The following is a 26777-nucleotide window of genomic DNA, read 5'->3' on the forward strand; positions in this document are numbered from 1 at the left end:
GAAAGCCCTGAGCTTGGAGGGAGGGAGGGATATATGTGGTTGGGGGGAGGGGGGGGGGGGGGGGGGGGTCGCGCTCAGAAGGCGGGGGTTATTATTTTGGGCTGGTTGGCGACAGTGCAGTACAGTAGCGACGGCCTGAATTCGGGGCGAATATTTGCAGGCGGCAAGGATGGGGCAAGGTGCTAAAGAGGTAGCAGAGGAGTGAGGTTCGAGGACGAAAAAAAAAGTAAAAACTAATATCAGCCGAAATTTTTGAGATGGGCTCGAACAGTGGTGACGAGCAGAATAAATGCTGTACTGTAAAACCTCACGGCAAAATAAAGAGATCAGATCAGATCAGATCAGATCAGATCATAGATCGTAGACAACCGTTGACCAGTGCGCGATTGGCGGTTGAATGGTAAGCTCGGACCGGACCGTGACAGGTACTATAGTTCGTTGGTACGTCGTAGATAGATGCGTTGAAAGGCTATGTGTTTCGTTTTGTTTGTTGATCGCGACACAGAGAGGACAAGCAAGTAGGAATCCCTTGGGAAGAAGGTTTTTGCGACGGGGCATATTGCGAGCGAGCCCTCGTCTTTTATTTGCGTGATCAGGCCTACCTTGCCAAACCCCGGGGAACTGAAGGGTACCCCGTTTATTTCCCAAGTAGGACGGGAACAACGTTGACCGGCAAGTTCCATGTCCATGGCTGGGTTTGTACCCTAGAGGCGGTGATACAACCTCACCTCAAGACTGATTGGGGTTTTCTCCCCAGGGCGGGCTGCCTGTCGTGTGTGGTTTGTGATTCAAGGCCAGCCTGGGTTAGGTTGAGACAGGGATGGGTCACCTACTTTACCAGGAGGTGAGGAGCTCTGCTTGGTACGGACTACGGAGTAGGTAGAAATCAACCTTACGAAGTATGTAATTCGTGAGTGATCGCTCCCCCGTGGACCCGTGGGTTCTGGATTTTGGTTGGTAGGAATCCAAGCCAGAACCCCATCTGCACGGTTGCAGATTGCTACTGGCAGGGTTTTGCGGTACCTTTTTTTTACCCTTGTTCTGCATACCTTTTTTCTTTCATTTCTTCTTCCTTTCTACAGCATTAAAATACTCCGGACTCTGCACATCTATCAATCTAGGTAGGTACCAGGTATCTGGAGGTAAACAGCAAGGATAAAAGTAGGGTAGGTTTACGAAGTACGAAGTAGGTACATACCCGTACTTGACTGGTACGTGGGGTTGGGTAGGAGGGAAGCACCACCTAAAAGGCACGTATAAATTAGTGGCAACCCATGCCAGGCCATAAACAGGGAATTTTTACAGCTTCTGCATTACCGGGACTTGGTTCCGTTCCCTCTAGCGCGTTCCCCGTACCAAGAGATGGGGGGTCCTCTGTGTCCAGGTTGTGTTGGGCATTCCATACAGTACTTACTTCGTACCTACAGCGACGACAACTCTCGGTACACTAAGCCCTTTGATTGTGATTTTGCTCATTGCTTTGAGGTAATTAACTCGCGACAGTATTTCACCGCTCGTCACTTTGTAGTACCAGAGCTCACCGCAGTTCCGTTACGAAGTAGATTGCGGCTGATTATTGGTCCAGGTCTGCCCTCCAGCACACATCGCCAAGCCCTACTTGCTCTGGCGGAGCGTTCTAATCAACGCCCGCAATGCCAATGTTTCGCATGGAAATTTTTTAAACAAACAGGCTCGTCTGGTATCAAGAGAAGCAAAAAAAGGACCCCGAAACTTTTTACCGTACCTCACCTACCTAGGCGAAGCTTGGCAAGGTACCCGGGAATATTCCCGGCGACAATCGCAGGTTATGACCGCCTGCGTGAAAACCATCCCACAAACATCAACACCACGTGCGGATGAACTCCAGGAAGAGACGGATCTTTGTACCTGTTCTGGAGAAGTTTGCGAGGGAGCCCAGCCTTGATAACGGTTCAGGAAGGCTGCTCCGACGTTGTGCAGCTTTCCCAGGGTCTTTTTGGAAGAGCCGATTGGCCCAAGTCGGATAATATCAAAATTACCATACCACTGATGATATGCGACACGCAGGAAAAAAAGAGTCCATGACGGATGGTAGCGTGCTGTCAAAAAGACTCCATCTTGCCCCCATGCAGCAGATATCAACATCCCAGACTGCTCGTAGAAGCGAGCGAGACCACACCTTGATGCAACTTAGCAGGACCGGGACAGCAGCCGGGCGCCCAATAAGGATAAGAACCCTGGCAAGTGCGCCTGCGACAGCTGCATGCTCCTGCAGGAGTGTCCCAAGAAGGACTGGCTGGACTGCCACAGCGGCCCATCAACTCCACTAGTCTAGTCATGGCCATGGGCAAACAAAGCGCAATTACCATCCCGCCCTTGCCCGCCAAATAATGCCTCTTCCGGATTCCCAACGAGATGCCTCGAACGCTTAGTTACAACCTGTACCCCTGCCTGTTTGTCGCCACCGCTCATGTCTTGCCCATTGCGATGAGTTCCGACCATTTCTCCGCTAGCCCCTTCAGAATTGTATATTGTCCAGACAAAGCCATCTGTAACATCCATTTATTTCGGACTTCGGCACAGTCAGAAGTGTATTTCTAGTCACGTCTGATCGAGATTTCAAGAAAGACTGAGTATACGAATTAGTTTTTTTCTTCTTCTTTTTTCTCTCTCTCAATCCTTGTGGTGCTATCCTTTGCAGCGTGCAGCATCCCCGGGTGATAAATGCACGAAGAGGTAGAAACCTGCTTGACCTCCCACAAGTACATACCCGTCGGCAAATCTGGTTGTGTGGGTATCCTACACCTGGAGTGTGGTCGTGCGACTCTCTTGGCTTACGCAGCGGCAGGGTGCATGTTTTCGGAACGAGTGCCAGGCTTTTGTGTTCTACAACATGCCGTCGAGAGCAGACTAGGCGACCAATGTGCGCCTCTCGTTCGTACACAAGAAGATGTAGGAAGCATTTATCAGGGTCATTTCGCGCGCGCAAGCATCCTCAAACTAGGATGCCTTGGGTAACTTTGATGGGTACGGAGTACCTTACTTACCTCGGTGCCTACACAGTAACTCAGATCTGGTACCATAGTAGTCATGAACGGAACGACGGGACCACTGAACCGAATTATACTAGGTAAGGTAGGTAGTCGTCGGGTGCTACTATTCGTGGTATGCCGGTAAAGTACCTCAACACGTGCTTGACAACACTGTTTGACGTGGTCGCCCCTACCCATCTAATAAACATCAACGCCGGGCGAGTGCCGGGCCAAGCTCCGCCTTCTCAAGTGGAGTCCCGGCCTTTTGGACATTCTTCAGAGCCTTTGCCCCACCTTTGTACCGCCGGATCCTGGGCAAAGGGAACGATTGCTGTTTCCGAATCAAACGAAACCCCAACATGATCAAGAAAATAGCGACGACCTGAAGCCAAATGCCAAGAGCCGCAAAATAATAATTGTTTTCCAATGGCGTAAAAGCTGAGATTCTTCAATTCTATCTGAGAGATGTTCCAAGACTTTTTTTAGAAATATAAAAGAAAAAGTTTAAAAAGAAATTGGTTTGAAGTCTTTTCGTGGATCGGACCGCGTTGCCAAGACTAAACGCGATGGCCGGTGGCGACGCGTCGGGAGAATGGGAGCTACCAAGAGTTCGGTCATCTCTCTTCTTCGAGGTGAGTTTCCAGTTACCGCTTAATTGAGTATCGATAGTAAGGGTAACTTATTAATAGCCTCCGGCAGGATGACTTCAAGCACATTACCGACGATGTAGGCGGGGACACAGGTACTTCAAGCCCCGTCTTCGTATGCTTATAGTATGAACTACAGGACTGAGTGGGCTTGTTTTTAACTCGTCTTTTTCTGCTACTCTTTCACCACACAGAATTCTTTGATGTCAAATTCTACCCTTGGAACCCCCAAGGTTCACCCGAGATTTTTGCGGCTGCTAGCAAGAAGCATGTAAGTCCCATCTCATAGTGCCATCTCAGATTAGATTCGTCGATCGATACAGGCAGACTCTTATACTCACGTTTGATGACTCCTGACAGGTTCTCATTTGTCGTCTCCAACATACAGCTCAGCCGAACAAGAATCCATGTGAGATTATCAGGGTCATCAGGGACGACGATGTGAGACCTCTCATGGCAATGTAGCCGTACAGGTATATCTATCTATTTGCTGACAAAACATGCCTCCAGCACGATGCTCTAGACTACTCTTGTACGTGGAGTCGGGATGCCAAAACAGAAGCCCCTTTGCTTTGCATTGGAGGCAGAGGCAACAACGTCAAGGTCTACGATGTGATCAAGGGGACGCTAGCTCTTGTAAGTGGTTTTGGAGCGTCGAGTGGCTGTTCCATAAAACTGGGCTCACATACTAACAGATTTGGCATTTTGTATACAGACCCTTGCTGGACATGGTGATGTAGGTTTCCTTGACATAGAGAAGTGGCGTCTGCTCTACTTGATATGTATCGCCAAACGCTCATATCACTAACCCCAAGTGACGTAGGGGATTATCGATTTGATAACCTCGCCAGCGAATCCATTGATCATTGCATCAGCCTCCGACGACACTACTGCGCGCATCTGGAGCTTGGACCCGATTCATTCTGAGCAGCCCTGTGTGGGCATTCTAGGTGGAGAGAACCATTCGTGGTACTTGCTCAGTATTGTATGGCACTCACTCACACGCAACAAAAGTGATGATCGGCCTGCTAATTGGTTCTTTTTTCTCTCTCTCTCTCTCTCTCCAGGCCTTCCACCAAACAGGCAGGTATATTCTATCTGCGGGCCACGACAGAGTCATCAGCATGGTAAATAGCAAACATGACCATGACCTCTTGAGGTCCTGTGGACCTATTTTTCTGGTTGCTGCTAATCGTGAGCACCTCTTAGTGGACTTTACCCGATTTTCCCAACCAACACATGGAACGACCCATCGTCGTATACTACCCGCACTTTTTGACCAACGAAATACACCCTAACCTAATAGACTGGTATGTGCCTTGTATCTTCCCTAAGCCGAGCTCCTCACTCACAATGTATCTGCTCCAGCGTCTCCTTCTACGGCGACAATGTCCTCTCGCGAGCCTGCCACGAGGACTGTATAGTCATGTGGCGGATTGAGGGCTTCAGTTCACACGACCCGCCACCGGCGGCCCTGGACGCACCTACGAATTACGACCCGAGCCAGCTGACACGGTCGTCCTTTGTCCGCCAGACCGACACCAAATCTTGCCCTCGTCCTTACACCCGCCTCATGACCTTCCATACCAAAGGCTGCGGGGTACAGTTCTACATGCGCTTCAGCATGCTCCAGCGCAAGGGCATGCACCCGGTCCTGGCGTTCGGTAATGCCGGCTCCAAGATCATGTTCTGGGATATGGCAAGGTTCACGGCGTATGCGGACTACATACAGGAGCTCGATAAGTCGGAAAAGGAGGGCAGCGAGGAACCCAAACGACCTAGCTGGCTGGAGCCCCGACGACAGCAGCGTAAGAAGCCCACCGTCGGAGTCGTAGAACGCCCCGTCAGCAAGTTGAGGACCGAGACCTCGAGCAGCGGGCGCGAGCTGAGACGCGAGCCGACAACTAGCAGGGCCGCATCGAGCGCTCGCTCGACGCCCGTCGAGACGGCGCCTTCAGTCACTTCGTCCAGGGAGCTTGCCACCAGGGAGCCCACCGGACCCGAGGCGAGAACCAGCTGGGAAGAGAAATACGGCATTTCGGATCCCAACGAGCCGATCAAGCCACACAAGGTTGAGTCGTTTAGCGCATCGGCCGTTTTGGCGAGGCAGGTGGCGTGGAGCATGGACGGTGCTTGGTGTGTTGTCGCCGGGAGTAAGAACTCGGTTGTCATTTTGGAGCGCTGGAACCCGCACAAGAAGGATACGACACCAGTTCCAAAGGGTAGTCATAGATAGATCCGGGGTGTGTTTTTTGGCTGCGCATCGGTCTTGCTTCATTCCAGGGGTTCCGTCTTGTACAATCGTCAAGTACTAATAATCATCAAATGACCTTCTTGTGTTCTTTTCGAGCTCATCGGCCTCTAATGGGTAGCGAAGAAAAGAATGGAAGGTCGATATTACTGCTCCTGTCATCCTCGTCTTCCCCATCCCCATCATCCGTCCTGCGTGAGACAAAGTCCCCAACCCAACGCTCGACCTCGCCTCCGTCGTCAATGATCTTTCGGAAGCGGTGTCGCGCCCTGTCCATTTCGGTGCCGCGCTGAACCTTTGCCTCGTACTCTTCGCCCTCCGTCCTAGGCCTGGGAGGCACCACCAAGTCGGCCATGTACAGGGCGATCATGCCCCTCAGCCTCAGCAGCTCGTGGCTCGTCGAAAAAGGTGGCGCGATCATCAAGTCATCCATTGACCGTGCCACGTCGCGCATTTGACGGAGCGCCTCGAGGCGGATGGCATCGCGACCTTCGCGCTTTCTCCGCTCTAGCTTAAAGTGCGCCAAATCGACACCGCTGCCGTCATGGTCCCCCTCCTCGTTGGTATCGTCGACAAGGCTCCAGTCCTCAGCCTCGATATCGAGCCGCTTCAGCGCGCGGACCTGCTCGATCCAGGTGTTGTACAGCTCGCAGCCCAGAAGGGCGGGCCAGAAACTCAGCGCAGACATGGACCGCGGGTGGAACCTGTTCCAGGGGTACTGACTGATCAGGGAGCGGAAGTAGTCCCTGACGGCCGGCATGTTAGACGCGCGACCCCAGCGGCAGGGGATCGTCTCCTCCCTGTCGGCTACGCCGTCGTCCGACCGCATCACCTCGTCCTCGTTCTCACCAGCCGCCTCACCCCCGGACAACGACGGTGGATTCTCACCCTCGCGCATCAGAATTTCGGCGCCCAGCGCCCAGTATCCGTTCTTCCTCAGATCCACGCTGGCACCCCAGATCTCGGAGCGGACGAGCAGGCCAAAGGCGCGTTTTGCGCGGGCAATATCGCCCTCCTCCAGCGAGCGATGGATCAGCGCCGTCAGGACGCCAAGGTGTCGCTCGGTCACGCGGTGCGCGTGCTCCGCGTTCTGCCGTCGCTTCGCATCCTTTCCTCGGTCCTCCTCCTCGTCGTTCGTCTCGGGGGGCGAAGACGACTGGCCCCGTGAGAGTTTCTCGCGCGGCAGCGGCCGGTGCGGAAAGTCCGGGACCGCCGACGACGGCAGCAGGTCCGCGTCGCTGTGGCCAGCCAGGTGCAGCTGGCCGAGCACCGTGGGCGTATAAGACAGCGGGTTGATGACGTCTGATGGCCCCGGGCCGGGGCTGGATGATAAGAAGCCGGCGCTGCTGTTGGGCCGACTGGACACTGAGCGGGTGCGTTTGCGCTTGAGAGGCTCGCGATAATGAGCGAATGAGGGTGGTCTTATTTCTGACATTTTCTTTTCTCCTTCCTTTTTGTCTTTTTTTCGGCGCTTGACGGAGAAGTGAGCTTCAGGACGAATTTCTCAAGGTTCCGTGATCGATTCAGGTCGCCGCCCACTGAACCAGGTTGATCTTGATTCCTCCCTTTCTGAAAGCGGATTTATCGTGAAGAGGTTTGGTCGAAATCAATTTGCGATTTGAGGGAGAAATAATAATAGGGATAAAAAAGTAAACATATTCTTTTCTTTCTATCGCTGTGTGAACCGTGACTGGTAGAAAGGTGGTATGACCAGAAAGATCGATGTTTTTTTTTTTTTTTTTTTTTTTTTTTCAAACAGGACAAAATTTCTCTGGATTACGACAGATACATCTTTCGCATTAGGCAGCCAAGGTCCGAGAATTTGCAAATAGACTGGTGCAGCATCTGCAAGCAATCTAACATGCTAGAAAACCTTATAAATGGCCGGCTGATCGATTATGCGTCTGAAAAATACCTGAGCATCGTGCAGCTCTTGACAAACAGAAGTTGGAATCACTATCCATCACAATACTTCACATATCCCGTCCAATTCTATGTATTTACACACCGAGCTGGTCTATACTCTACACTGCTCGGCCTTTCCATCATACCCCGTTGACTACCTTCTTGCTGAACTCCGATGTCGCTGTCGTCTCGACCGAGTTCGACTGTTTACGCAGCTTTCCTCTCAAAGTACTTCCACTGGCCTTCGGCCGGCTGCTCTTCCAGGCTCTCCCATCTGCGGACAAAAATTGTTAGCTGGTGAATAAAGATCATAGACGATCACAATGGCACAAAGACAGGAGAGAAAAAAGAAAAAAAAAACACAACTTACACCTTGCCCTCAATCATAGTCTTGACTAGCCTCAACTCGCCCTCAGCCACCTGCACAACCTCCTCGATGAGTCCCGCGCCGAGCTTGTTCTCGATCTCCTCGACTCTGTTATTGGACAAGAACTCAAAGTCAGCTTAAGTCTCTTAGCGTATCTGGCCTCCAATAGACATCCTGGAAGTACTTACTGTTCGGCAGTCAGCTGGGGTTCGGGCTCCCAGTCCACCCGCGAAGAGTAATCATGAGACTTCCTTAGCATCTTCTTCGCCTGCCTGGAGCGCTCCTCGTCGGACCTGGCCCCCTCCAACTCCGGGCCCTCGTTGGGCTCGCCGTCCCACTCCTCATCGCGCATGTCCCTCTGCTGCTGGTTCTTACGGACCAAGAAAGTTTCGCCTTCCCTGTCGACTCGCGTGATGCTCGTGCCGCCGACCGGTCCCTCGGCGGCGGAGTGGAAAAAGTCCGGGTTGGCCTCGATCTTCTTGCTGGCCTTGGCAGCCCACTCGGCGTGTCCCGGCGGGACGACGGACTGCAGAATGGACATGCGGTGCTTGGTAAGGGCCTCGACGGATTGGCGGTAGACGGAGTGCTCGGGCACGGCCTTGAGCTGCTCCAGGGTGCTCGAGTAGAGGTACAGCAGGGTCGATCGGGGAGAGCCGTGGGTGCGCAGGCCTGCGAGCCCAGTGGCGGTGCCGGGCTCGAGGTAGCGTTGCGGCTTAACGCTCGCGAGTCTCTGTATCGACCTTCGCATGTTGTATGAAGGGTCAATGGCACGTTTTCGTGGATGTGAGGTTTGAAGCAATTGGCTTCGGAGCGATGATTGCAGGCAGATTCGATGATATGTTGATTGGTTCTAGGCGAGTGGGGATTGGTCCGGGACAAGCTCCCCCAAGCTTTGTTTGTATGGATCACGTGATATGAGGCATGAGTGGCCGGGCCGAAACTCAGCAAAATAGCACCTCTGCTAGCTCTGGGTTGTTTAGCACTTTGCGCCTGCCCGTTTGTGTTTGCTTCCATACCTAGGTACGCGATTTGTGACTGCTGCCCGAGTACTTGCACACGGTGCCACTTCTTTGTAGGTCTTGTGTGTATCGTTTACTTTTGATAAATAGGTAGGTATTTACACCGTTTTTTCCTTGAATTTGAAGCCCAACCCTTCCAGTGCAAATGCGTATCAATGCGGCTTCCTTTGGAGCTTCCCCAGTCCTGCAAGGGCCTCACTCCTGATGGAAAGTACGCACAAGGTATCATCTTGGAATGTTTTGGAAATTATTCTCAAGTACCACAACGGGTCTTTTCAGGGAAAAGCTGATGTAGCATCAATCGTCTGCCACTGGTGTTGGTGTCGAAGTCTTGTTGTTTTCTGAATATAGAATCCAAGCAACTGACAACAAGATCCGGGCACTTAAGTATCTTTTCCTGATCAATATTAGCATCGTCTTTTCTTGAAAGCACAGTTTGTTTAAGATCAGAAGTTACAGCCTGGTATATTCTCCCGCCATCAGTCATAACACAGCTTTTACAACTATCAAACAGCCCAGTTGAAGGTGACCTCGACCGAATTCAATTGTTGCTACGCCTAGTTACTCGTCGCCACAATGCTCAGCGGCTCGCTTCCACACATCTCCGTTCATCGGCGACCAGTTTCGCCCTCCATCTTCAACGGAAGCCAGACTGTTCGAGGCGAGCGACCATCGGCATGTGACATAACCATTCAAGCTGGACAGGAGCGTGCAATCTCGTCGCGAGAGCTCATCGGTCATTAGGAGAACGTTGGCTCGCAAATCCATAAGCCATCCAAGGCTGGTAGTGCTGATGAGAATGTTGAGCCAAGGCCCGAGGCCCTGAGACGTGTTTCGGCATCCAATCTGCAGCCGGCTTTTCTTGCGGCGGAACCTGACAGCAACGATAACGTCGTGTCGTGTCAGCTACCACCGAACCACTCGACCAAAGAGAAGAGGATCAGTCTGAAGCTTCGCAATCAGATAAGATCTCCTCCCACGTCGACCCCGCTACGTCAAGTACAGCACAGCTCCAATGGCCAAGAGGAAGGACTGCCAAATCCTTTGCAATGGAGCACCGCCAGAAACGTATCTAGATCCAGCAACGGATCGCCGCGCCCATACAGGTTTCTACTAGAAAACCCATTCCCGTCCCTCGAGTCTCTTACCCTGAGCGGTGGCAATGTCGAGAACCTTCTGAGCAGCGAGGTTCCCTGGACTGTCGGGCGGTCCTTCAGACATGGATCACTCGAGTTGGACTATGCCAGTCAAGATGCCACCTGCACCGCGCTCAGAAGCACCTCATCCTCATATCCAACTGAGGGACAACGTTCCTCCGGCGAAACCGCCAGCCATCTGCGCGGCTCATTACGTGATCGGTGGTTCGTGTCTCTGGGCCGGTTCAGCAAGCCCTATGGTCGGCTTTCGTTGCTCTTCAGAACATCGTCTTCATCTGGGCATGGGCAAAAGGCACACGAAACATCTGACGAGGACAATCAATCTAGACAGGATACAGTCACGACATTAGATAGCTCCGACGATGTTTCTACAACTTCAGTTGAAGAACCCAAAGACAACGCTGCCTCCCGGGTAGATGAGCCGACAACTGCTGACAATATCATATCGGGTCGCCACGTCCCCGAGATACAAGAGATTATTTCTCCCACCCTGGATCTTTATAAACCTTTCCCCAAGGTTGAGCCTCCAATGAGAAATATGGAACTGATGACTCCTCGGAAACTACAGAGAAGCAGCCTACATGGTAGTCTTTTTGAGGGCCTTGACAAAGTCGGCCTCGGAGCAAATGCTTTTTCAAGAAAACCGCTGTTCGAGGCTTCTCCCCGATCTATGGACTGCATATCACACCCAGACAGTAGATCAGCCGCTGAGAGTGCTGCCACTATCCAAAAGAGTGATGGGAAGGTCGTCATAATGAACCCCTCTGAATCCAGTCTGAAATGCGAAACCCAAAGTCGCTCTGACAGTCGACGCCTGCGCGGCGGCGGCGGGCTAAAGGAGCTCAAGCTCAAGCTGGAAAATAGCAGGTTGGGCAGATACTACCGCCACAAAATGAGAAGATGTACTTCGCATGACCCCGATATATGTGACGACCAGAAACGGAGATGCACGACACGCAAAGAAAGAATACACTGGTATCAGCCATGGCGTCGAGTAAAATGGTTTAAGGGGGCGCAGTACCGCAAGGGACGCAGGGCAACCCACGGTACTCCAAGGCCCCAGAGCTCCGGTGGCAGGGTCTTTGGATACGCAATCATGCACTCGAGTGAAGAGTCGAGAGGTGGGCAGACAATGCCCCAGAGACAGGGCTCCCGATTTCGAACAGAATTCGATGAAAACACAGGGCTCATGATAAACCAAGAGCCAAATGAACGCGTGCTACATCGTGCGAACTTTCGGACAGCCATGGGCGTTCATCTTGAGCAGATTATTGAGGTTGCTTCTGAGTTTGAGCGAAGCATACAAGAAGAAGCAGTTGCTACTACTACTACTACAACTGAGGCCGCCCCTCATGCGCAGAAACCATCTCACCATCTTGCACGGGGCTCGGAAATACTGAACCCTGAGAACACAAGAGTGGATAAGCCACTGGTTTCAAAGGTCTCACACGAGCAACCAGACTCAGAAGCCGAGAATTCGTTGGTTCCGGGTTTGACCAGTGCCGATACACTTGTTTCTGGATTGCAAGGGCCTACAACACCGAGCCGGTCTGCTTCTCGAGCCGCTACTGTTGCAAGCACGGGAATCGATAGCCTAACAAATGAGGACAACTTCGACGACGATGCTGACTTCTTGCTTTCAACTGATTCCATCAACTCAGCCATGATTCCCGTGTCGGAGCCCATTCGTGAGCACAATCATGTCGTTTTGGGTTCATCTTTGACGGTGTGAAATCGACCGCTTCATTGAATACACTGTTAGATCCGAAAACCATCCGAGAACGTTGCACCATATAAGTGACGCATCTGCAGAGGGTACCCATTGGGGACCCTGGCTTGTTCTTTTTTTTTCGGCAACTGTCTTGAAAGGCAGACAGCCTTATGTAGCTGCTACCTCTGGGTGTGGCTGGCTGCGCAAACATACATATCTTACATATCCACGTTGGCTTCGCGCAATCACTTGGTGAGGTTGTGTTTGACAATGCAAGTGTGGTCATACCTTGTGCGTGTTAGGGATTAATTACATAGATAATGAGTTCTCGGACTAGAAATGAACAACAACTTAGTTGGACGCTCGTGGAGAACATGCATTGATAATCTGTATCTCTAGGCTACACTACACTTTGCGTACCTAGGTAATTATGTGGGTATGATCCCGCTCAGCCAAAGGCTGGACCTTCGATACAATCTCGACCTATTCGAGAGAAGACCCTGGCTGCTCAGATGTGCAACCACACCTGGGGCTTTGTGTCGGAATAGCTGCCGGGCTTTGGGCTGGATGCGGATCTAGACTTTTTGTGTCGCCGGACGAAAACGGATATACGCATGTCAGACATCTGGCCGTTGCAGCAGCATGCCAAGTCTTACAGAGAAGGAATTTCGCGTGAGACCAAAGAATATCAAGAAGACCCAGAAGACAAGACATCCATCCCTGCGTACGGGTCGTGTATTTTTTTGTGTACCCGAGACAAGGGTAACACCAGCACGTCTATTCTGACCAAGGTTTACCTTGGGTTTTCGTGGGGAACAAGATCAATAAAACCCGAGGAACCTTTTTTCTATCTGTCAAGGTACTAAAAGTGTTGTTCTAGACCATGAAGCGGAAGCCTGCATCGGCACCGGGGACGTCCCCGCCACGACCGCCATGGTCCCTGTAGCCGCGACGGGCATCCAAGGCGCGGTTCCTCCGCACGAGAACCCAACGCTGCAAGAGGGCGAGCGCGGCGACCCCAAGCATGGCCGTGGCGCAGACAGCCATGCCCTGCGTGTAAAACGGGGACTGGGACCTGGGGTACAGGCGCGCGCCAAGCAGGGGGCCGCACTGACCGAAAATCTGCATCATGGCAAAGCCGGCGCCACGTCGTGACCGGCTGGGCTGGTTGTTGACGTTCCAGACAACGATTAGCACGGCGACGCAGAAGAAGCCGGCGGCGGCCGGGTAGACGGCCAGGTAGCGCAGGGCGCTGGCGGGCTCGAGCCGGAGGACGTGCTCCGAGAGGGCGAGGGTCGCGTAGCCGAGGGCAGACGCCAACGCAAAGGGGACCAGAAAGGCACTGCGCGATCGCATCGAGTCGGATAGTTTCGCCGTGGCGAGGACGAAGAAGAAGGACACGAGGTAGGGAGGGGCCGAGAGGGCCTGGGCGCGTAGTCTATCGTGACCCATCGACTCCTCGAGTATGGTGGGCAGGAACACGGGGAGAGACGAGTATGCCATGTTGGTGAGGAAGAACATTATGGCCGGGATGATGGCGATCGGGTCGGTGCAGACGGCAAGGACTTCTCTGATTTTCAGCCAGTGCCCTGTGACTGTGCTTGAGTGAGATTGGTGCTGGGTCGTGAGACGGAGCCTGGCGATTCTCTTCTCGTGTGATGTGAGGTATGATGCCGTGTGTGGTGAGTCTGGAACGATGCGCCAGGCGATGACGGCGACAATGACGGATGGAAAGCCTTCGACGAGAAAGAGGAGGCGCCATGGAGTGATGGGGCTGGCCTCTCCGACCTTGAGGATGAGCCAGGCGAGAGTGGAGGCGAATGAGGTGGCCAGCGGAGCAGCTTTTTATTTTGTTAGTGAGCCAGAAGAAAATCCTTTGCACGACATAAAGACAGAGCTCCCCATTCCCATCGCTCAAAGGGGTGTGGTTCAGGGAACGATGAATATGACACGACATACCCGACACAAAGATGGCCGTTCTGAATGCAAGCTCATCTCTCTTGAAGAACATGCAAAGATAGAGCGGGATGCCAGTGAACCCAGCCTCGCCGGCACCGAGCAATGCTCTCAAGACGATCAAGAAAGGGTACGAAGGGGCCACCGCCTGCAGCGAGGCGACGACGCCCCAGGAGAGTACGAGCATAGATGCGTAAATGTGAGGCGGGATTACGTGCCAGAGGAGCGACATCCACTCAAAGCCGATATAGGACACGTAGAAGGCCTGTATTGCCCAGGTGTACCAATCGTCTCGCGGCGGGGACGTTTGGAGGTCGACGTCCATGCCGGCGATGCGCGCGTTGCCGATATCTGGAGCAGTGTCAGCATCATATACGTGGTTTGCAGCATGGCTTTTCAAAGTCAAGGTGGAATGATCCTGTGCTGGAGAATATTGACGAGGGAGCATGCCCTCAAAAAGCCGGTATCATATGCATAACACATAGACAACAAGTTCATTTGGGGGTGAGATGGAGGGAGTAAGCATCAGACGAAAATGACTTGGGTACGATAAAGCCAAGTAGGCAAGATGGTGGCTGCGGCAATGCTAGAGACAAGAATGATAAAATAGACAGATGAGAAACCTGGCATACTCGACCGATCCAGAAACGCCAGCAAGTACATTAAAGCTATAAGAAGGACCAAATGACGATCGAATTTGCGCACGATGGCCTTTTCCTCATGGACCGTGTATAATGCCTTAGGGCTGCTGAGACTGCTGGTGCAATCGTGAGCCCCATCATTGTCGTCATCATCGTTTTCATCATCACGTCGGCGATTAAGGGCTTCGAGTTCAATGGCATCATCCTTCTCTCGACCGTGATAAAACCCGTCATCATCCCATTTCTCCTCGCTGTCTATCGATATTGAACTCGAGCTGTTGGCAATGAGGTGATGGCGGTCGTAGGGCCTATTGTGACCATCACGCAGTGAGCTGGGTGAAGATTCTGCTCGGTGGCTGGACGACGCCATTGTCTTTTTTTTTTTCCGGCTGCCTCAAAGGTTCCCCACAGGCTGGCTACTTATGGATGAGCTGATGCTGCCCGCCCTTACCGTTGATGGACGGAGAAAGCCACGTCTGCGGGCGATTAAAACTGAACCTGCCGTGAAGATTATTATTAGCTTATGTGGAAAGTAAGTACTTTTTGGGCAAAGCTTCGATGGATACCTAGGTACTCCGTAAGTAGCTGAGGTATCGTGGCTGAGGTATCGTGGCTGAGATAAAACTTTACTTTTACCCATTGAATAATGTAATGGTCCGGAATTTGAATGACATCAGCCCAGATGCGCCGCAGGAAACAAGCCACCAAAAACAAAACACCGACCGCATGGATGCACGTGTATGCAGAGGTTTGTAATTAGAAACAACACCTCGATGACCGGATTCCCTAGTCTAGGTCTAGCTATAAATCAGGAACATGACACGAGCAATCCTCATTTTTGGACCTCCCTTTGTCTGACCCATCGCGCAGATACCTGGGCAGACCTGTAACTCATTACTGGTTAACCCTGGTTATTCCCTCGGACACTTGAAGACGAATTGGGTCATAGCACCGGCCAATTATCAAGGCTGAGGGCTGAAGGCTTACACCGTAGTATGCATTGGGCATATCCTTGATGCTGAATCTGTAGGAATGCAAGGGAACCTACGCTACGGAGTAGAGCAGTTGGTGATACAGATGCTTCGTGAAGCGCTTGATCCATGCATGGCCTTCACAGCTCAGCTACCAAGGGATAACGTTGACAAAAAGACAAGGGAAAATCGCTCGGAAAGAAATCAAGATGTTTTTCTTTTCTTTGCTTTTTTTTTTAAAAAAAAATTGATTTTTGTTTGGGCAGACTGGCGAGATCAGTCGCTTGACATCTCGATCACGTTATTTACAAAGGCAGTGTTTTATCTGAGAAACCCTCCCATTTTTTTTTGTTCTCCGTCCAAGGGTAGGAAAAATATATAAACGAGGAAAAGAGAGTCGAAATGACTAGAAAGGAAGCAAACAATAATCCCACCAGTCCCTTGGAGTATGTGGATTTTGGATTTTGATCTGCTGGACAGAAAGGGGGAAGGGACGGCTTTGACGCGTTGCTTCGTACATGCCAGTCCCCTCGCTAAGGTACCTTTCGCTTTCCGCGTCTCGCTGACATGTCTTGATATCCAACACACAATACACATATAATCTTGGCCAAATAGCTCGTTCGCTCTGTTCCGCCACAAATCCTGAGGTAGATCGTCCAACACACCTACACACTGCCAGCCGACCAATCAAGAGACCAAGTACAAGAAGAAAACAATAGAGATTAAAAAGGGCGTCCAAGCCAAAAGTCACCTTGTACCCGCGTATAGGAAGAGTACAATAGGGTTGCAGGGCTGTAGCTTCCTGGGTCCAATCGCGAACCGGCGAGGAATCTTATAAATAAAAAAGAGAGCCATTCCGCTAGAAGACAAAACGGTTCGGTGAAGATCTTGAAGAGAAAATTGGAAGCATCCAAAAACAGAAGATGGCGACAGATCAGCACACAGATGTCCATAAGCCAAAAACCGGCGCAGTTCCACTGAAAAGCAGCACTGAAACACAAGGCTGGTCGTATGCAATAATCCAAAACAATGACCTCCCGAGGGGTATCGAAGTTGAAAAAAAGTCAAGAGACAAAATAAAAGGTGCGTGGGCAGTGGATGTGGGTATGGCGAGTAGCGTAAACCGTAGTCGGAAACGGCGTAATGATTTCATATGCAAGTGCGCTTGATAACAATGGCATTGCGATCAGTTCCAGCCGAGTGAGTTCTCCTGTGCAACGGGCGCCGAGATGCCAGCAGTTCGAGCAGAGTTGCCCGCGCTCCTGCCACTACCATTGCTGCCGTGGCTCTCACGCCCACCAGCTGGCCCCATGACCCCACCGTAATGAGTAAAGTCGCGGCTGAGAAGTGCACCACCCATCAAGGCAGGGCTGCCGGACTGCCGCATCTCGGAGGGTGTAGCAACGGAGCTTGAGCGACGGTGTGCCTGTCTCTTCTTCTTGTACCGACGCGCAACAATGAACATGGCAGCGCCGTACGCGGCCGCGAGCGAAACAGCACCAAATGCAATACCAGCTACAGTTCCGCGCTGAGTGGCTGACTGGTTGGTGCTGTTGTTGTCGTTGTTGAAGACATCGTTGGGACCGTTCGAACCGTTACCTCCGGTACCGGAACCTGCACCAGCAGGCTTCCCGTCAAGAGTAGCTCCAGGGAGGATGTCGATAGCCGGGTTCACCAACATCGTCAGATTGTGGGCAAGCATGCCGTTGCTAGTGTTCTGGTAAAATTGCGAAAAGGGCGTCTTCACGTCCAGACGCAGCTGAGGGAAAAAAGCCTTGGGCCAGGTGGCGATGGCAACAGAAGTGACGTATCCGAGCTGCTGCTCCGTGTTGAGGGGAACAACTCGGAGAACTTGAAGCCTCTTCTTTTGCTCCTCGGTCAATCCCTCCATGTACTTTAGCGACTTGGGAAGATACTCAAAGATCTGAGCTCCGGCATTGGGATTCTCGTTGGTAATGAACCTGTAGTTCAGCGCGAACTTGAAAGCAACCTGAATCTCCATCATATCAGGACCCAGTGGCTCCGTGATGTCGTCAGATGGGTTGATTATCTTAGGCAGATCAGATGGCAGTACAGTGGGGGCAGATGACGGAGCGTTCGTTGAGGAGCCCGTTGTGGACGGAAGAGGCGCCTGTACGATGATGGTGGTCGGGAGCCAGTCGTCATTGGAGTTGGCGCTGCTCGTCGCCGAGGTGGGTGCCACAGAGGGAGTAGTAGCGGGAGTAGTGAGAGCAGGGCTAGTGGTAGTGGTTGGCAACTGAGTGAGCGTAGGAGCCTGAGTAGGTGGCAGCTGCGTCGTCGTGTTGCTCGGAACAGTGTTGTTCGGGCTGGGTGGCAGAACTGTGGGAGTAATGGTCGGCTCGGTAACAGGAGGCTGCGTAGTCGGGATCGTGGTGGGGACCGTAGTAGGAACCTGTGTGCTGTTCGCCGTAACACCCGGGCTTGTGACAATAGTGTCCGAGGAAAGCCCGGGGGTTGTCGTCGGCAAGACAGTTGTCTGCGAATCTACGGGTGGGGAAGTAACAGTTCCATTCGCGGTGGGGGTGGACACGGGGGGCAGGGTTTGAACTGAAGTTACTGGCCCTGTGGTAGAGACAACCGCAGTGGTCGGGCTAAGGGTATCAGAGGCGGTGGTCGAAGCAATGTCAACGGGGGTTGTAGCAACGTCAACGGATGTATTAGGGGTGGTCGTGACAGGAGCGGTGCCATTGGGCTGCAAGACCGTCGAAACCGAGGAAACGATGCTACTGATTAATGTGCCAATGCCATCAAACACAGGGTCCTCGGTCGAGCTCGAGCTTGTCGGGGTCACGACACCGGTGGGAGCGATGAGAATACCAGACGAGCTAGCAGAGGAAGTGATGCTGGGAGTGACAGCCGATTCCGCAGTGCTCAGACTTGCGGTGGTTGGAAGGATGGTGGTCTCCGGGATCAAACCAGTGTTCGAAGTAGCCGTTGTTGGGAGGATGGTGGTCTCCGGGATCAACCCGGTGTTCGAGGTAGCGGTGGAAGCCCGAGATGTTGCTACCGCGCTCGTGAAATCGGATGCCGAGGAAGACTCCGGTGTACCAGCCGGGCCCGAGGTGGAACCGGGCGATGTGACGGATTCTGATGTGGCAGCTGAGGTCGAGTTCTGGGAGGTCGTAAGGGCTGACACTGAACCGGGCTTGACAGCCGTCGAAGGAGGTGAAGCAGAGCTTGGGACGATGATCGGGGTCACGTCTCCAGTTGCAGAGCTTCTTCCTGCCCCCGATGTTGCGGGCCTTTGGCTGAAGGGGGTCGAGTCGGTAGTCAATGCATCACTCAGAGTGCTGAAGAACTCATCTATGCTGGTAGGCTGCCTCGAGGCTGTCAATTCCTGGGCCGAAGACGACGAGGCCGAGGATGAGAATGATGAGGTCTCCGGCACGGGGATCGGGGGCGGCCTTGAGGTTGAAGACGAGGCTTCGCTAGCAGGAGTCGTCGTGTTGGCAAACTGTCTCTTGATATGCCTCGGAAAGTATATGATGGGCCTCTCGACCTTGGCCTTAGTCTCGGGTTCTGCGCTTGCGAAAGAGGCAGCCGCGACAAATGCCACGGCCAATTTCGAGAAGTTGTGCATGCTGTTTTCGGTTGTTCTGATGACCAATAGCCTAGAATGACATGCGAGTTGTTCGGTCGTGGGTGGCAAAGACGATTGGCAAGTTTGCTCTGGTGGTGAAGAACCTTTGTCAACCAAGTTCAACTGCAGCAAGACCAGCCAGACTCACATTGTGGTGATTTATTGAAAACGAATGTGGTTGACAAGATGTCACTGAACGAGTGTAAGTGAGCTGGACAAAGACCACCGGTTGTTAGCCATTGCCCATGGAACCCCCCTCTGTAGTGTGCAATGCATCGTCCGCTGCATGGCAAAATCTCCGCGGATCGACTTCAAGATGCGGATGTTGGCACTCGGTAACCCAGAAGCCGCCCATATCTTTGCCTGCCCCTTACTGAGCCTGCTCATGCAGCGGTGAAAGCACAATTCAAGCCCCGCCTGACAGATGCGGCTTCCTCCGCCTCACACTCCTATATATCGTCCTCCCTCGTCGTCGGCTGATGGGCAACTCACTGGACGTATGAGCACCAGGGCTTAATCGTGTATCTAGGTGGTTTTTTAAAAGAGCGTATCGACGAAAATTCGTCTGCGAGAGGGTTCGGAATGGTCCTTCAGATCCGTCGTCGCGTCTGGGGTCTCATGAGGGAACTGAGCTTGGCATGGAGGCTCCCGTGAGCTCGCGATGACTTTCCCAAGGGTCCTTCCAGGTTCGCGTTCGAGAGAAGAAATCCAACCGGCCAAAAAACCAGCTGGAAATGCTCTCTCAAAATCACAAACACGAAGGGCACGGCACTGGAAGAGTCTTTGTCGCCGAACAGTCGAATGCTCGCTTGTGGAGGAAGGCGATGACGAGGATAGGGTAGCGAAGGAAAGGAAGTGAAGAAAACAAGAGGAGAAAGAAGTGGGAGGGATCGCTGGGTGATAGGCCGCGCTGGAAATCGACAGGGGAGGGGCCACAAGCGAGAAAGGCGAGGGATGGATGGAATAAGATGGGGCGACAGGGGATCCATCCATCCACATTCCCTCTTCAAGGAAGGTTGCAAGGCATGCAAGGGTACCTAGCACGTTCTTTTCGAGTGGACGGATGGAAACGACAGGCCAGGGCTCAAGGATGTACCGTTGGGCGTGCGCTAACAGATCACCGTTGGACGCAGGGACGAGAGCTGTTAGTGCCAGCCGGTGCATTGGCGTTTGGGCCCAGTCGCCAAAAGGGTACGGAGCACGTAGGAAGAACGGACGCCATATGCAGCCAAGCTTTCCCAATCTAGTTGTTAACGTGGATACCCAATGTTCCTCCCTGGTAGCGACTGAGATTGTGTATTTTTATGTGGTAGTAGTCAATCATTTTCTCCTCATTAAGGTATCATTCTGTAATATTGCATCGATTGCCTTTGCCACGTAATATTAGGGTCTGTGTACCTGAACCATAATCTTTATCAAGAAAAAGCAGGTAGCTTGAGCAGTGAAACAGCTGAGACGATTGAGACCATTTCTTGCCTTGTCGCCTAGTAAGTACCCAAGTCTCGCCTTGCTGATGTTTTTTTTTTTTTTTGTGTCTTCCATTTCTTTTCCAAGAGGCGCGGTGGTTGATGGGTGGTGTGTGGATTGACGGACGGATAGACACAGTGGGGGCCCAAATCGATCAAACGAGCCAGTCAATCGTCTGCATTTTCGTAAAGGAGGGTAAGGCGCCGAAATTGCGTCCCCTCTTCAAAGGGGTAAGGTGGTTAAACCCAGGATAATAGTGGCGTACCGGCGGGGGGCTGGATCCGCTCATTCTTTTTATTTTCTGATTAAAGAGGGAACAAAAGATTAGCATGATACCTGCGCCTCCTCCTACGAGGTACCTCGGATCACGCGTTCGCTTGCTGCGGCGTAAGGGTATCGCCTGGAGAAATGACATGTTCTTCTAACAAGACAACCAAGCAATTACCTGCTCACAGAGTACGACTTAGTCAGGGGTGGTTATTAGACGGTGCATGAGCGACATACACATCCTTGACATCGTCGTTCTCCCTTTAGCGACACCGTCAATTCCCAAATTTGCAGCTCCTAAAACTTGGTACTGTTCTCCTTTGCCAGCATGCCGTCATGATGGAGATGAGATGTAGCCAACATTCCCAACGGTGCAACGACAACTCACACTTTTCTCCTGCTCAATATTAATGATTAAAGTCCAGAATTTCGCTTTTTCCTTGCGTGGCTTTGGGCTTTGCTGGATTCGTACCACGCAACCACCTAACTGCCAAGGTGCCTCTCGTAATATCGCGCTATTCTAGACTGAGCCTGTGTATCCTATGCGACGCTTCAGGTGCATCACCACCACCTACTTCGTGTTTATCTAGCTCCGCAATGTTGGTGACACTGTGCTTTTGGGTTGGCACACTGCAAACCTGACACGGTGTTGTTGTTTGTCGAGCATGGAAACATTGAGCCACCGCAAACTGGGGAACAAATCCCCGAGCAATCGGTCCCCTGAAGCATAGCCGCGCACCCCCACCGGCCTGAATTCCAGCGCTTGGCAGGTTGTTTTGCTCATCAATGACAGAAGACTCAATGTGAAACGAAAGCTCCGCAAGACATGAATTCCCTCATCATGGCTGTTTGTTTTTTTTTGCCTTCCCAATCCTTCTCATAAGCAGTTAGGCGTCCTGACGTAAAAGCATCTTGCCGCTTCCTGGGCGATTCGATGGGACGTCTGTTTTGACTGTGCCGCCCGCCAACCTTTCCTTGCCTGCCTTCAAGCTTCTGTCAGTCTCCCACTGGGAAGCAACGGAACTAAGGAACGAAATGCCCCATTCAGTTCAAACCCCTCACGGGACGTGTGGAAGCCAAGTAAAATGAACATCGCTTAATCCGCATCACTGCCGATCTCCAAGATCAAATAAATTACTTCAACTCAGTTGCGTTCACCATTTGGAATGTGATTTGGTGTATTTTTTTTTCTCATTCATCAGATAAACTACGTGCGTCCCGAGTCAAGTTGAGTTTGGAAGAAGGGCAATAAGATGGGCTAAACCGCGAGTAAAGACTTACTTCGTACAATCCAAGGACTGGAGACGCCATCTGAATTATTGCCACCTCTGCATATGCCGTCTGATTTAGCAGCGTTGGCCCAAGTACTAATATCGGACCCCCCGAATTCGGGTCAAGACAAATGCAGATACTGTATGTACCTAAGAGCAAGGCCAGTATTATTGGGAGTCTCTGCTCGTAAAGAAGACCCTAATTGCGCATCTACCTACCTACCCTACGTACCTTGTCTACGTGTCTAGGTGCTTACCTTCGTATATTTGGCACGGCACCACTTCCGTAAACTAACCAATTTGTCTACTATGTAGAATACGATGGATGGTGAAAGATATAATTAAGTTTTCCTTGACCTTCGGGTGAGCAAAAAATATTGATCGCAATTCGTATTGTGCAGTGGATGCAGGGAAAGTCCGCACGATTTCATATCCCTTTTGCTGGTACGCAAGTCGCCGGACACAGATGGCGTTGATCGACCATTCTCTAGCACTTCTAATTCTAGTTCTTTAGCACTTCGTGTCACATTTATCAGACGATACTGTAGTTCTAGATTCTTGTTCCAGAACATGGTACCGATAACGGGAAAAATGAGTGAAGATCCCTTTCCTAAACCCAAAAATGGCGAAGTAGGTACAGTAGACGTTACTCTTCAGCCCAGACGTTCCATCTCTTGTTTCTCCTTGTCCAAATTACTGCTGCACTCGACCTGCATGACCAAGGGAGGGCTAATTGTGATGAACTCTGCAGCTTTGGAAATGATGCCGAGAAACGTTGTACTGTCTGGTCGGCAAGCAGTAAGATGATTAGGTAATTACCTGGGACCAATATCCCATCCCACTTACCGGTTTCTCCTGGCTGGTAACCGAATTGGCCATATTCTGTACCTTTAAATGACAATAAAAACCTGTAGAGGGTCTGTAGGTATCCATGCAAGTCATGTTAGGTAGCAACGGCGTCGCTCAACCTACTGCAAGCCGATTTTTAGCTCCAGGGGCTGGCGGGATGGCTGCAAAGCCCAAATGCCTCGTACGCATTGACGCGTCCTCTGATCTGCCACGTTTTGGCTAACGGTGGCTACAGCAATGGCATCCGGAGTCATCGTCGCAACGAAAATGTAGCCTCTTCAACACGAAGAAAAAAAAAAAAAAAAAAAAAAAAAACTCGACCTTACTGTAGATTGTACCATCGGAACTACCACCATGACATCGGAAACATAGGACTCTCGGCCAGCTCCAGTTCCAGCACCATTTGACTCGTGGCATCCGGCGAGCCCCGCCTGTTCGGCTTATCTTCCCTTTTTTTTTCCCTCGCCATCTGCGCTTAAAGCTAAATGCCGGGCTGACTAGATTGCAGAATATTTTCAAGACCCTTGAGATGGAGAACGCCACCCAATCAAGAACGGACGGCAGGTCAAACCTTTCATCAGCTTACTACTTTTGATCTAGATCACGGTTATGGTCACGGCTGTTACTGCGGCACGGCTTGATATATTATTATCGATTGAATTTTGTTCCAGCCTTTCCCATCAGCTTTAATACTGGGGCTATTTCTATTTATTTTCTTGGAGGGGAGAAAACCCCCGCTCGATGGAAATTTCACAGGTCGTTGCTTGAATTGGTCCAAGAAAAGAACTGTACCGCAGCCGCTGACTGCGCCACCCTATCTATTCCTTGCCCATGAGCCAACACAGTAGAGACTGTTTGGTCGGTCCGTGTTTATTCTCTCATCCGAACTTGTCCCTGACACAGTCACGGCAATTTGCACTTGATGACGGAGAAACACCGGAATGTACAAAGTCAGTATTTTAAACTTTTTTTTTTCTCGCATACCTTGCGCAATAAAGCGCGCAATCTTGCAATCTTGACAAACTTTCTTTATAGTAGGTACATGAGGTACAAGGGCTGGACAAACGTGAACCTGTGATTTCTACGTAGATTGATCCCCACCGCAGGCAAGAATTTCCAAGGCAAATCAAGGCAAGTTCCGTAGGGAATTTGTAGATCCATGGACATAATTGGAGGCTCGCCTCCGTGGCTGAGGTGGGCTTTCTTCTTTTTCGCCATCGACCGGTCTAGGCTTGCAGATGAGCGGACAAGCGGGCAAGTAGGGCTGGCAAAGGGCGATCTTTTATTATGTGATTGATGCTTCCAGGGACTTTTGTTTCTTAGGTTGCCCGAGGCCAAAACCTCCATGGGACCGACCCCGTAAACGTTGTCCCGGAGTAGGAAATTCATCCATTCTTCCGTCAATCAAACAAGCCCTCTGCCGGCCCGCCTCAAGCCGCTTTCGGCCAGAGGCTGGACAGCTCGGCCCCTAGGTTCGCAAAAGCACATTGGAGGTGTCCCGTGGCTGCCACTGCATGCATGCGAAACGTTTTGGTTCGATGACATTGCTTGCACGAGATTTCCGCCGCTGACACAAGATACAGAGAGAAAGAGGGAGAGAGACAGATGCTGCAAAACCGCAATTCCCCAAACACCTTTCTTTCTGCAGGTTGCTTTTCACACCCACTTTCTTGAGGTAAGGTGGAAAAAAGCAACAGATATGTGATTTGATTCAAAACATGGTCGGGTGTCGTCATTACACTGTATTGTATAACTGTAACAGACTAATATAGGCCATCTAGGGAAGCTCGCAAGAACCAGCATCACTTAGTATCTGGTTGTGTGGCTTCATTGTTGGTTTGGTTGTGTCCGCGTTCCTCTCTCATTCTCTCTGTCTCTCTTCGAGCGAATTCCACCTATCTCAACCTACCACCAACGGGGTTCTTTGCGTATCTTGTCATTGCTCGGGCAAGCACGCAACAATGGACAACGAATCCCATGTGTTGGTATCGGCGGCCGGCCCAAAAGAAATCGCCCGCTTGATTCAAGTGTGGATAGGTACTGAATTACTGATGGTCCACGTAATACGTAGCTACCTTGGGTCCTTGGGTGACCAAACTCGCAAAGCCCATAGGTCCCCGGGCTTACTGAACCAAAGAAGCAGGTGGGGAACGCGACACCGTGGACTTGAACTTTTGTTTGTCTTTGCAACACCTACCATAGTAGGTAGTGGTAGGTACCTGGCAGTAGCTGGTGCTGTTTGATTTGATAATTGCTCGCGTTTGCCAATCCATTGAGTACCCAGCTTGCTTTTTTGAGTCCCGTAAATACAGACATCGACATTTGATAGAGGAATAGTATGCAATCCGAGCCAAGTTACCATCGAATAATTGAAAACGTGCGCCAATAAGATTCGTCGATATGGCAGATTGGTACAAGTGGTCAGTAGGTAACCAAGGTAGCTAAGTCTCCATGGCCAACAGCTTCCCCGATCAACAACACATTGGAGAGCAGCCTGGAGAGCTTCGGATTACCCCTCCCCCTCACTGACGACATACCACGGTAGAACCCCACCGAAGCTCAGTGTGAGCCCCACTGTCCCTGAAGAATCTCACCTATAACGTGGCGCGTAGCTTTTTAAAGATTCAAGCATAACTGTTTACTCTGTCTTTTGGTAAAAGTTCACTTTTTTTTCCTTTTCCATTCATCTCGACGTTCTTCAAAGCCACTTATACCACAAATCTCAGAAAAACGAGCCAAAATGGGTGTTACAAAGACCACAACACAGCAGGGCACTGGTCCCAGCCCCCAGGTGGGCCAGACCGTCGTCATCGAGTACACTGGCTTCCTTAAGGACACCAGCAAGCCTGACAACAAGGGCGCCCAGTAAGTCTTGATTGACTTCGACCCCGCTCTCGGTATCTCGGATTGCAGATAATTGACTTGTTTCTTTCTTCTTCAGGTTCGACTCTTCCGTGGGCAGGGGCGACTTCGAGACGGCTATCGGTGTTCAGCGTGTCATCAAGGGTATGTCTCCCGCAGTCTAGTCCGACCCGGGATGGGCCGATCTGCCGTTACTGGCTTCAATTAACTAACATACTACCAATTGCATAGGCTGGGACGAGGGTGTCGTTTCCATGAAAGTTGGCGAGAAGGCCACTCTGGACATTACTGCGTATGTACTTTCCTGCACGGCAATGGTAACTCTTTAAATCTCGGTCTCGATGTAAGCTGCTGACATTGATGCGACTGGTAGTGACTACGGCTACGGAGCCCGTGGCTTCCCCGGTGCCATCCCGCCCAACTCGGACCTCATCTTGTAAGCGAACTCGGAAGCCACTACTATAAACACCCGCTCGTTGTATTTTTGTTTCTTGTACTAATCAGGAAACTCTCACCAGCGATGTCTACCTGAAGGGAATCAAATAGTGGATTAATCTATGACGGGATGTGAAATGCTTCGACAAGGGACATAGGTATAGAGGACGGGCAACCATGTTGATTTCTGGTAGTGAATCCGATGACCTTATGCTTTGTGGGGAGGACGTAGGACGAGAGCAGAGTTCTTGAGTTGCTGGAACGGAACCCTTGAGTGATAGGATAAAAAACTGGAATAAACGAAACTTAAAACCCATGTTTTCTTTTTACCAGACTTTGTCGGTCGGCGTCGATGATGCGCCGTGCATAACTGCGGGCCGCATCTGTAC

The 26777-nt window shown here is 51.5% G+C and overlaps 9 protein-coding genes across 9 annotated transcripts; 3 read left to right on the plus strand and 6 right to left on the minus strand.

The window, feature by feature from the left end:
* Positions 1–56: 56 nt before the first annotated feature.
* Positions 57–1476, minus strand: MGG_16741 (uncharacterized protein; the record flags this gene model as incomplete). Its single annotated transcript, XM_003711828.1, has 4 exons — positions 57–767; positions 834–1023; positions 1199–1243; positions 1415–1476. 4 exons carry the CDS (start codon positions 1474–1476, stop codon positions 705–707), a joined length of 360 nt encoding a protein of 119 aa, XP_003711876.1. The 3' UTR covers positions 57–704.
* A 1899-nt stretch (positions 1477–3375) lies between these two features.
* On the plus strand, positions 3376–6070 carry MGG_06028 (uncharacterized protein). The gene is made up of 10 exons (XM_003711829.1): positions 3376–3643; positions 3711–3753; positions 3853–3929; positions 4019–4099; positions 4169–4294; positions 4374–4394; positions 4482–4643; positions 4726–4785; positions 4868–4968; positions 5027–6070. The coding sequence occupies exons 1-10, from the start codon at positions 3578–3580 to the stop codon at positions 5892–5894; spliced, it is 1605 nt and encodes a 534-aa protein (XP_003711877.1). The 5' UTR covers positions 3376–3577; the 3' UTR covers positions 5895–6070.
* Positions 4679–7656, minus strand: MGG_06029 (uncharacterized protein). Its single transcript, XM_003711830.1, has one exon. It carries the CDS (start codon positions 7342–7344, stop codon positions 6010–6012), a length of 1335 nt encoding a protein of 444 aa, XP_003711878.1. The 5' UTR covers positions 7345–7656; the 3' UTR covers positions 4679–6009.
* Positions 7657–7808: 152 nt separating this feature from the next.
* Positions 7809–9027, minus strand: MGG_06030 (uncharacterized protein). The gene is made up of 3 exons (XM_003711831.1): positions 8370–9027; positions 8185–8289; positions 7809–8088 (listed from the first exon to the last, which is right to left on the minus strand). The coding sequence occupies exons 1-3, from the start codon at positions 8927–8929 to the stop codon at positions 8022–8024; spliced, it is 732 nt and encodes a 243-aa protein (XP_003711879.1). The 5' UTR covers positions 8930–9027; the 3' UTR covers positions 7809–8021.
* Positions 9028–10452: 1425 nt separating this feature from the next.
* On the plus strand, positions 10453–12089 carry MGG_06031 (uncharacterized protein; the record flags this gene model as incomplete). Its single annotated transcript, XM_003711832.1, has 2 exons — positions 10453–10561; positions 10708–12089. 2 exons carry the CDS (start codon positions 10453–10455, stop codon positions 12087–12089), a joined length of 1491 nt encoding a protein of 496 aa, XP_003711880.1.
* A 333-nt stretch (positions 12090–12422) lies between these two features.
* On the minus strand, positions 12423–15185 carry MGG_06032 (uncharacterized protein). Its single transcript, XM_003711833.1, has 3 exons — positions 14657–15185; positions 14028–14375; positions 12423–13909 (listed from the first exon to the last, which is right to left on the minus strand). Exons 1-3 carry the CDS (start codon positions 15033–15035, stop codon positions 12945–12947), a joined length of 1692 nt encoding a protein of 563 aa, XP_003711881.1. The 5' UTR covers positions 15036–15185; the 3' UTR covers positions 12423–12944.
* Positions 15186–15802: 617 nt separating this feature from the next.
* Positions 15803–20091, minus strand: MGG_06033 (uncharacterized protein). Its single transcript, XM_003711834.1, has 3 exons — positions 19730–20091; positions 19386–19448; positions 15803–19326 (listed from the first exon to the last, which is right to left on the minus strand). Exon 3 carries the CDS (start codon positions 19235–19237, stop codon positions 16823–16825), a length of 2415 nt encoding a protein of 804 aa, XP_003711882.1. The 5' UTR covers positions 19238–19326; positions 19386–19448; positions 19730–20091; the 3' UTR covers positions 15803–16822.
* A 2636-nt stretch (positions 20092–22727) lies between these two features.
* MGG_16742 (uncharacterized protein) lies at positions 22728–23419 on the minus strand. Its single transcript, XM_003711835.1, has 3 exons — positions 23215–23419; positions 23089–23150; positions 22728–23026 (listed from the first exon to the last, which is right to left on the minus strand). The coding sequence occupies exons 1-3, from the start codon at positions 23343–23345 to the stop codon at positions 22896–22898; spliced, it is 324 nt and encodes a 107-aa protein (XP_003711883.1). The 5' UTR covers positions 23346–23419; the 3' UTR covers positions 22728–22895.
* A 2302-nt stretch (positions 23420–25721) lies between these two features.
* Positions 25722–26704, plus strand: MGG_06035 (FK506-binding protein 1B). The gene is made up of 5 exons (XM_003711836.1): positions 25722–25956; positions 26033–26097; positions 26185–26245; positions 26327–26389; positions 26472–26704. Exons 1-5 carry the CDS (start codon positions 25832–25834, stop codon positions 26497–26499), a joined length of 342 nt encoding a protein of 113 aa, XP_003711884.1. The 5' UTR covers positions 25722–25831; the 3' UTR covers positions 26500–26704.
* Positions 26705–26777: the final 73 nt, after the last annotated feature.

This window comes from Pyricularia oryzae, chromosome 3 (genome assembly GCF_000002495.2).
Source record: "Pyricularia oryzae 70-15 chromosome 3, whole genome shotgun sequence".
Taxonomy (NCBI): Eukaryota; Fungi; Ascomycota; class Sordariomycetes; order Magnaporthales; family Pyriculariaceae; genus Pyricularia; species Pyricularia oryzae.

What these genes read in the sequence shown, in the direction of transcription:
- MGG_06028 (XM_003711829.1), top strand. Translation starts at nt 3,578, where the DNA reads ATGGCCGGTGGCGACGCGTCGGGAGAATGGGAGCTACCAAGAGTTCGG. An exon ending in GGTCATCTCTCTTCTTCGAG is followed by an intron (nt 3,644 to 3,710) that starts GTGAGTTTCCAG and finishes AGCCTCCGGCAG; the next exon opens with GATGACTTCAAGCACATTAC. An exon ending in GGGTCATCAGGGACGACGAT is followed by an intron (nt 4,100 to 4,168) that starts GTGAGACCTCTC and finishes ACATGCCTCCAG; the next exon opens with CACGATGCTCTAGACTACTC.
- MGG_06029 (XM_003711830.1), bottom strand. Translation starts at nt 7,344, where the DNA reads ATGTCAGAAATAAGACCACCCTCATTCGCTCATTATCGCGAGCCTCTC.
- MGG_06030 (XM_003711831.1), bottom strand. Translation starts at nt 8,929, where the DNA reads ATGCGAAGGTCGATACAGAGACTCGCGAGCGTTAAGCCGCAACGCTAC. An exon ending in CCCCAGCTGACTGCCGAACA is followed by an intron (nt 8,290 to 8,369) that starts GTAAGTACTTCC and finishes GTCCAATAACAG; the next exon opens with AGTCGAGGAGATCGAGAACA. An exon ending in ACTATGATTGAGGGCAAGGT is followed by an intron (nt 8,089 to 8,184) that starts GTAAGTTGTGTT and finishes TTTTGTCCGCAG; the next exon opens with ATGGGAGAGCCTGGAAGAGC.
- MGG_06032 (XM_003711833.1), bottom strand. Translation starts at nt 15,035, where the DNA reads ATGGCGTCGTCCAGCCACCGAGCAGAATCTTCACCCAGCTCACTGCGT. An exon ending in GGCGTTTCTGGATCGGTCGA is followed by an intron (nt 14,376 to 14,656) that starts GTATGCCAGGTT and finishes ACACTGCTCCAG; the next exon opens with ATATCGGCAACGCGCGCATC. An exon ending in AACGGCCATCTTTGTGTCGG is followed by an intron (nt 13,910 to 14,027) that starts GTATGTCGTGTC and finishes CAAAATAAAAAG; the next exon opens with CTGCTCCGCTGGCCACCTCA.
- MGG_06033 (XM_003711834.1), bottom strand. Translation starts at nt 19,237, where the DNA reads ATGCACAACTTCTCGAAATTGGCCGTGGCATTTGTCGCGGCTGCCTCT.
- MGG_16742 (XM_003711835.1), bottom strand. Translation starts at nt 23,345, where the DNA reads ATGACTCCGGATGCCATTGCTGTAGCCACCGTTAGCCAAAACGTGGCA. An exon ending in GAGCTAAAAATCGGCTTGCA is followed by an intron (nt 23,151 to 23,214) that starts GTAGGTTGAGCG and finishes GACCCTCTACAG; the next exon opens with GTTTTTATTGTCATTTAAAG. An exon ending in TTACCAGCCAGGAGAAACCG is followed by an intron (nt 23,027 to 23,088) that starts GTAAGTGGGATG and finishes CTTGCCGACCAG; the next exon opens with ACAGTACAACGTTTCTCGGC.
- MGG_06035 (XM_003711836.1), top strand. Translation starts at nt 25,832, where the DNA reads ATGGGTGTTACAAAGACCACAACACAGCAGGGCACTGGTCCCAGCCCC. An exon ending in GCCACTCTGGACATTACTGC is followed by an intron (nt 26,246 to 26,326) that starts GTATGTACTTTC and finishes TGCGACTGGTAG; the next exon opens with TGACTACGGCTACGGAGCCC. An exon ending in CCCAACTCGGACCTCATCTT is followed by an intron (nt 26,390 to 26,471) that starts GTAAGCGAACTC and finishes AACTCTCACCAG; the next exon opens with CGATGTCTACCTGAAGGGAA.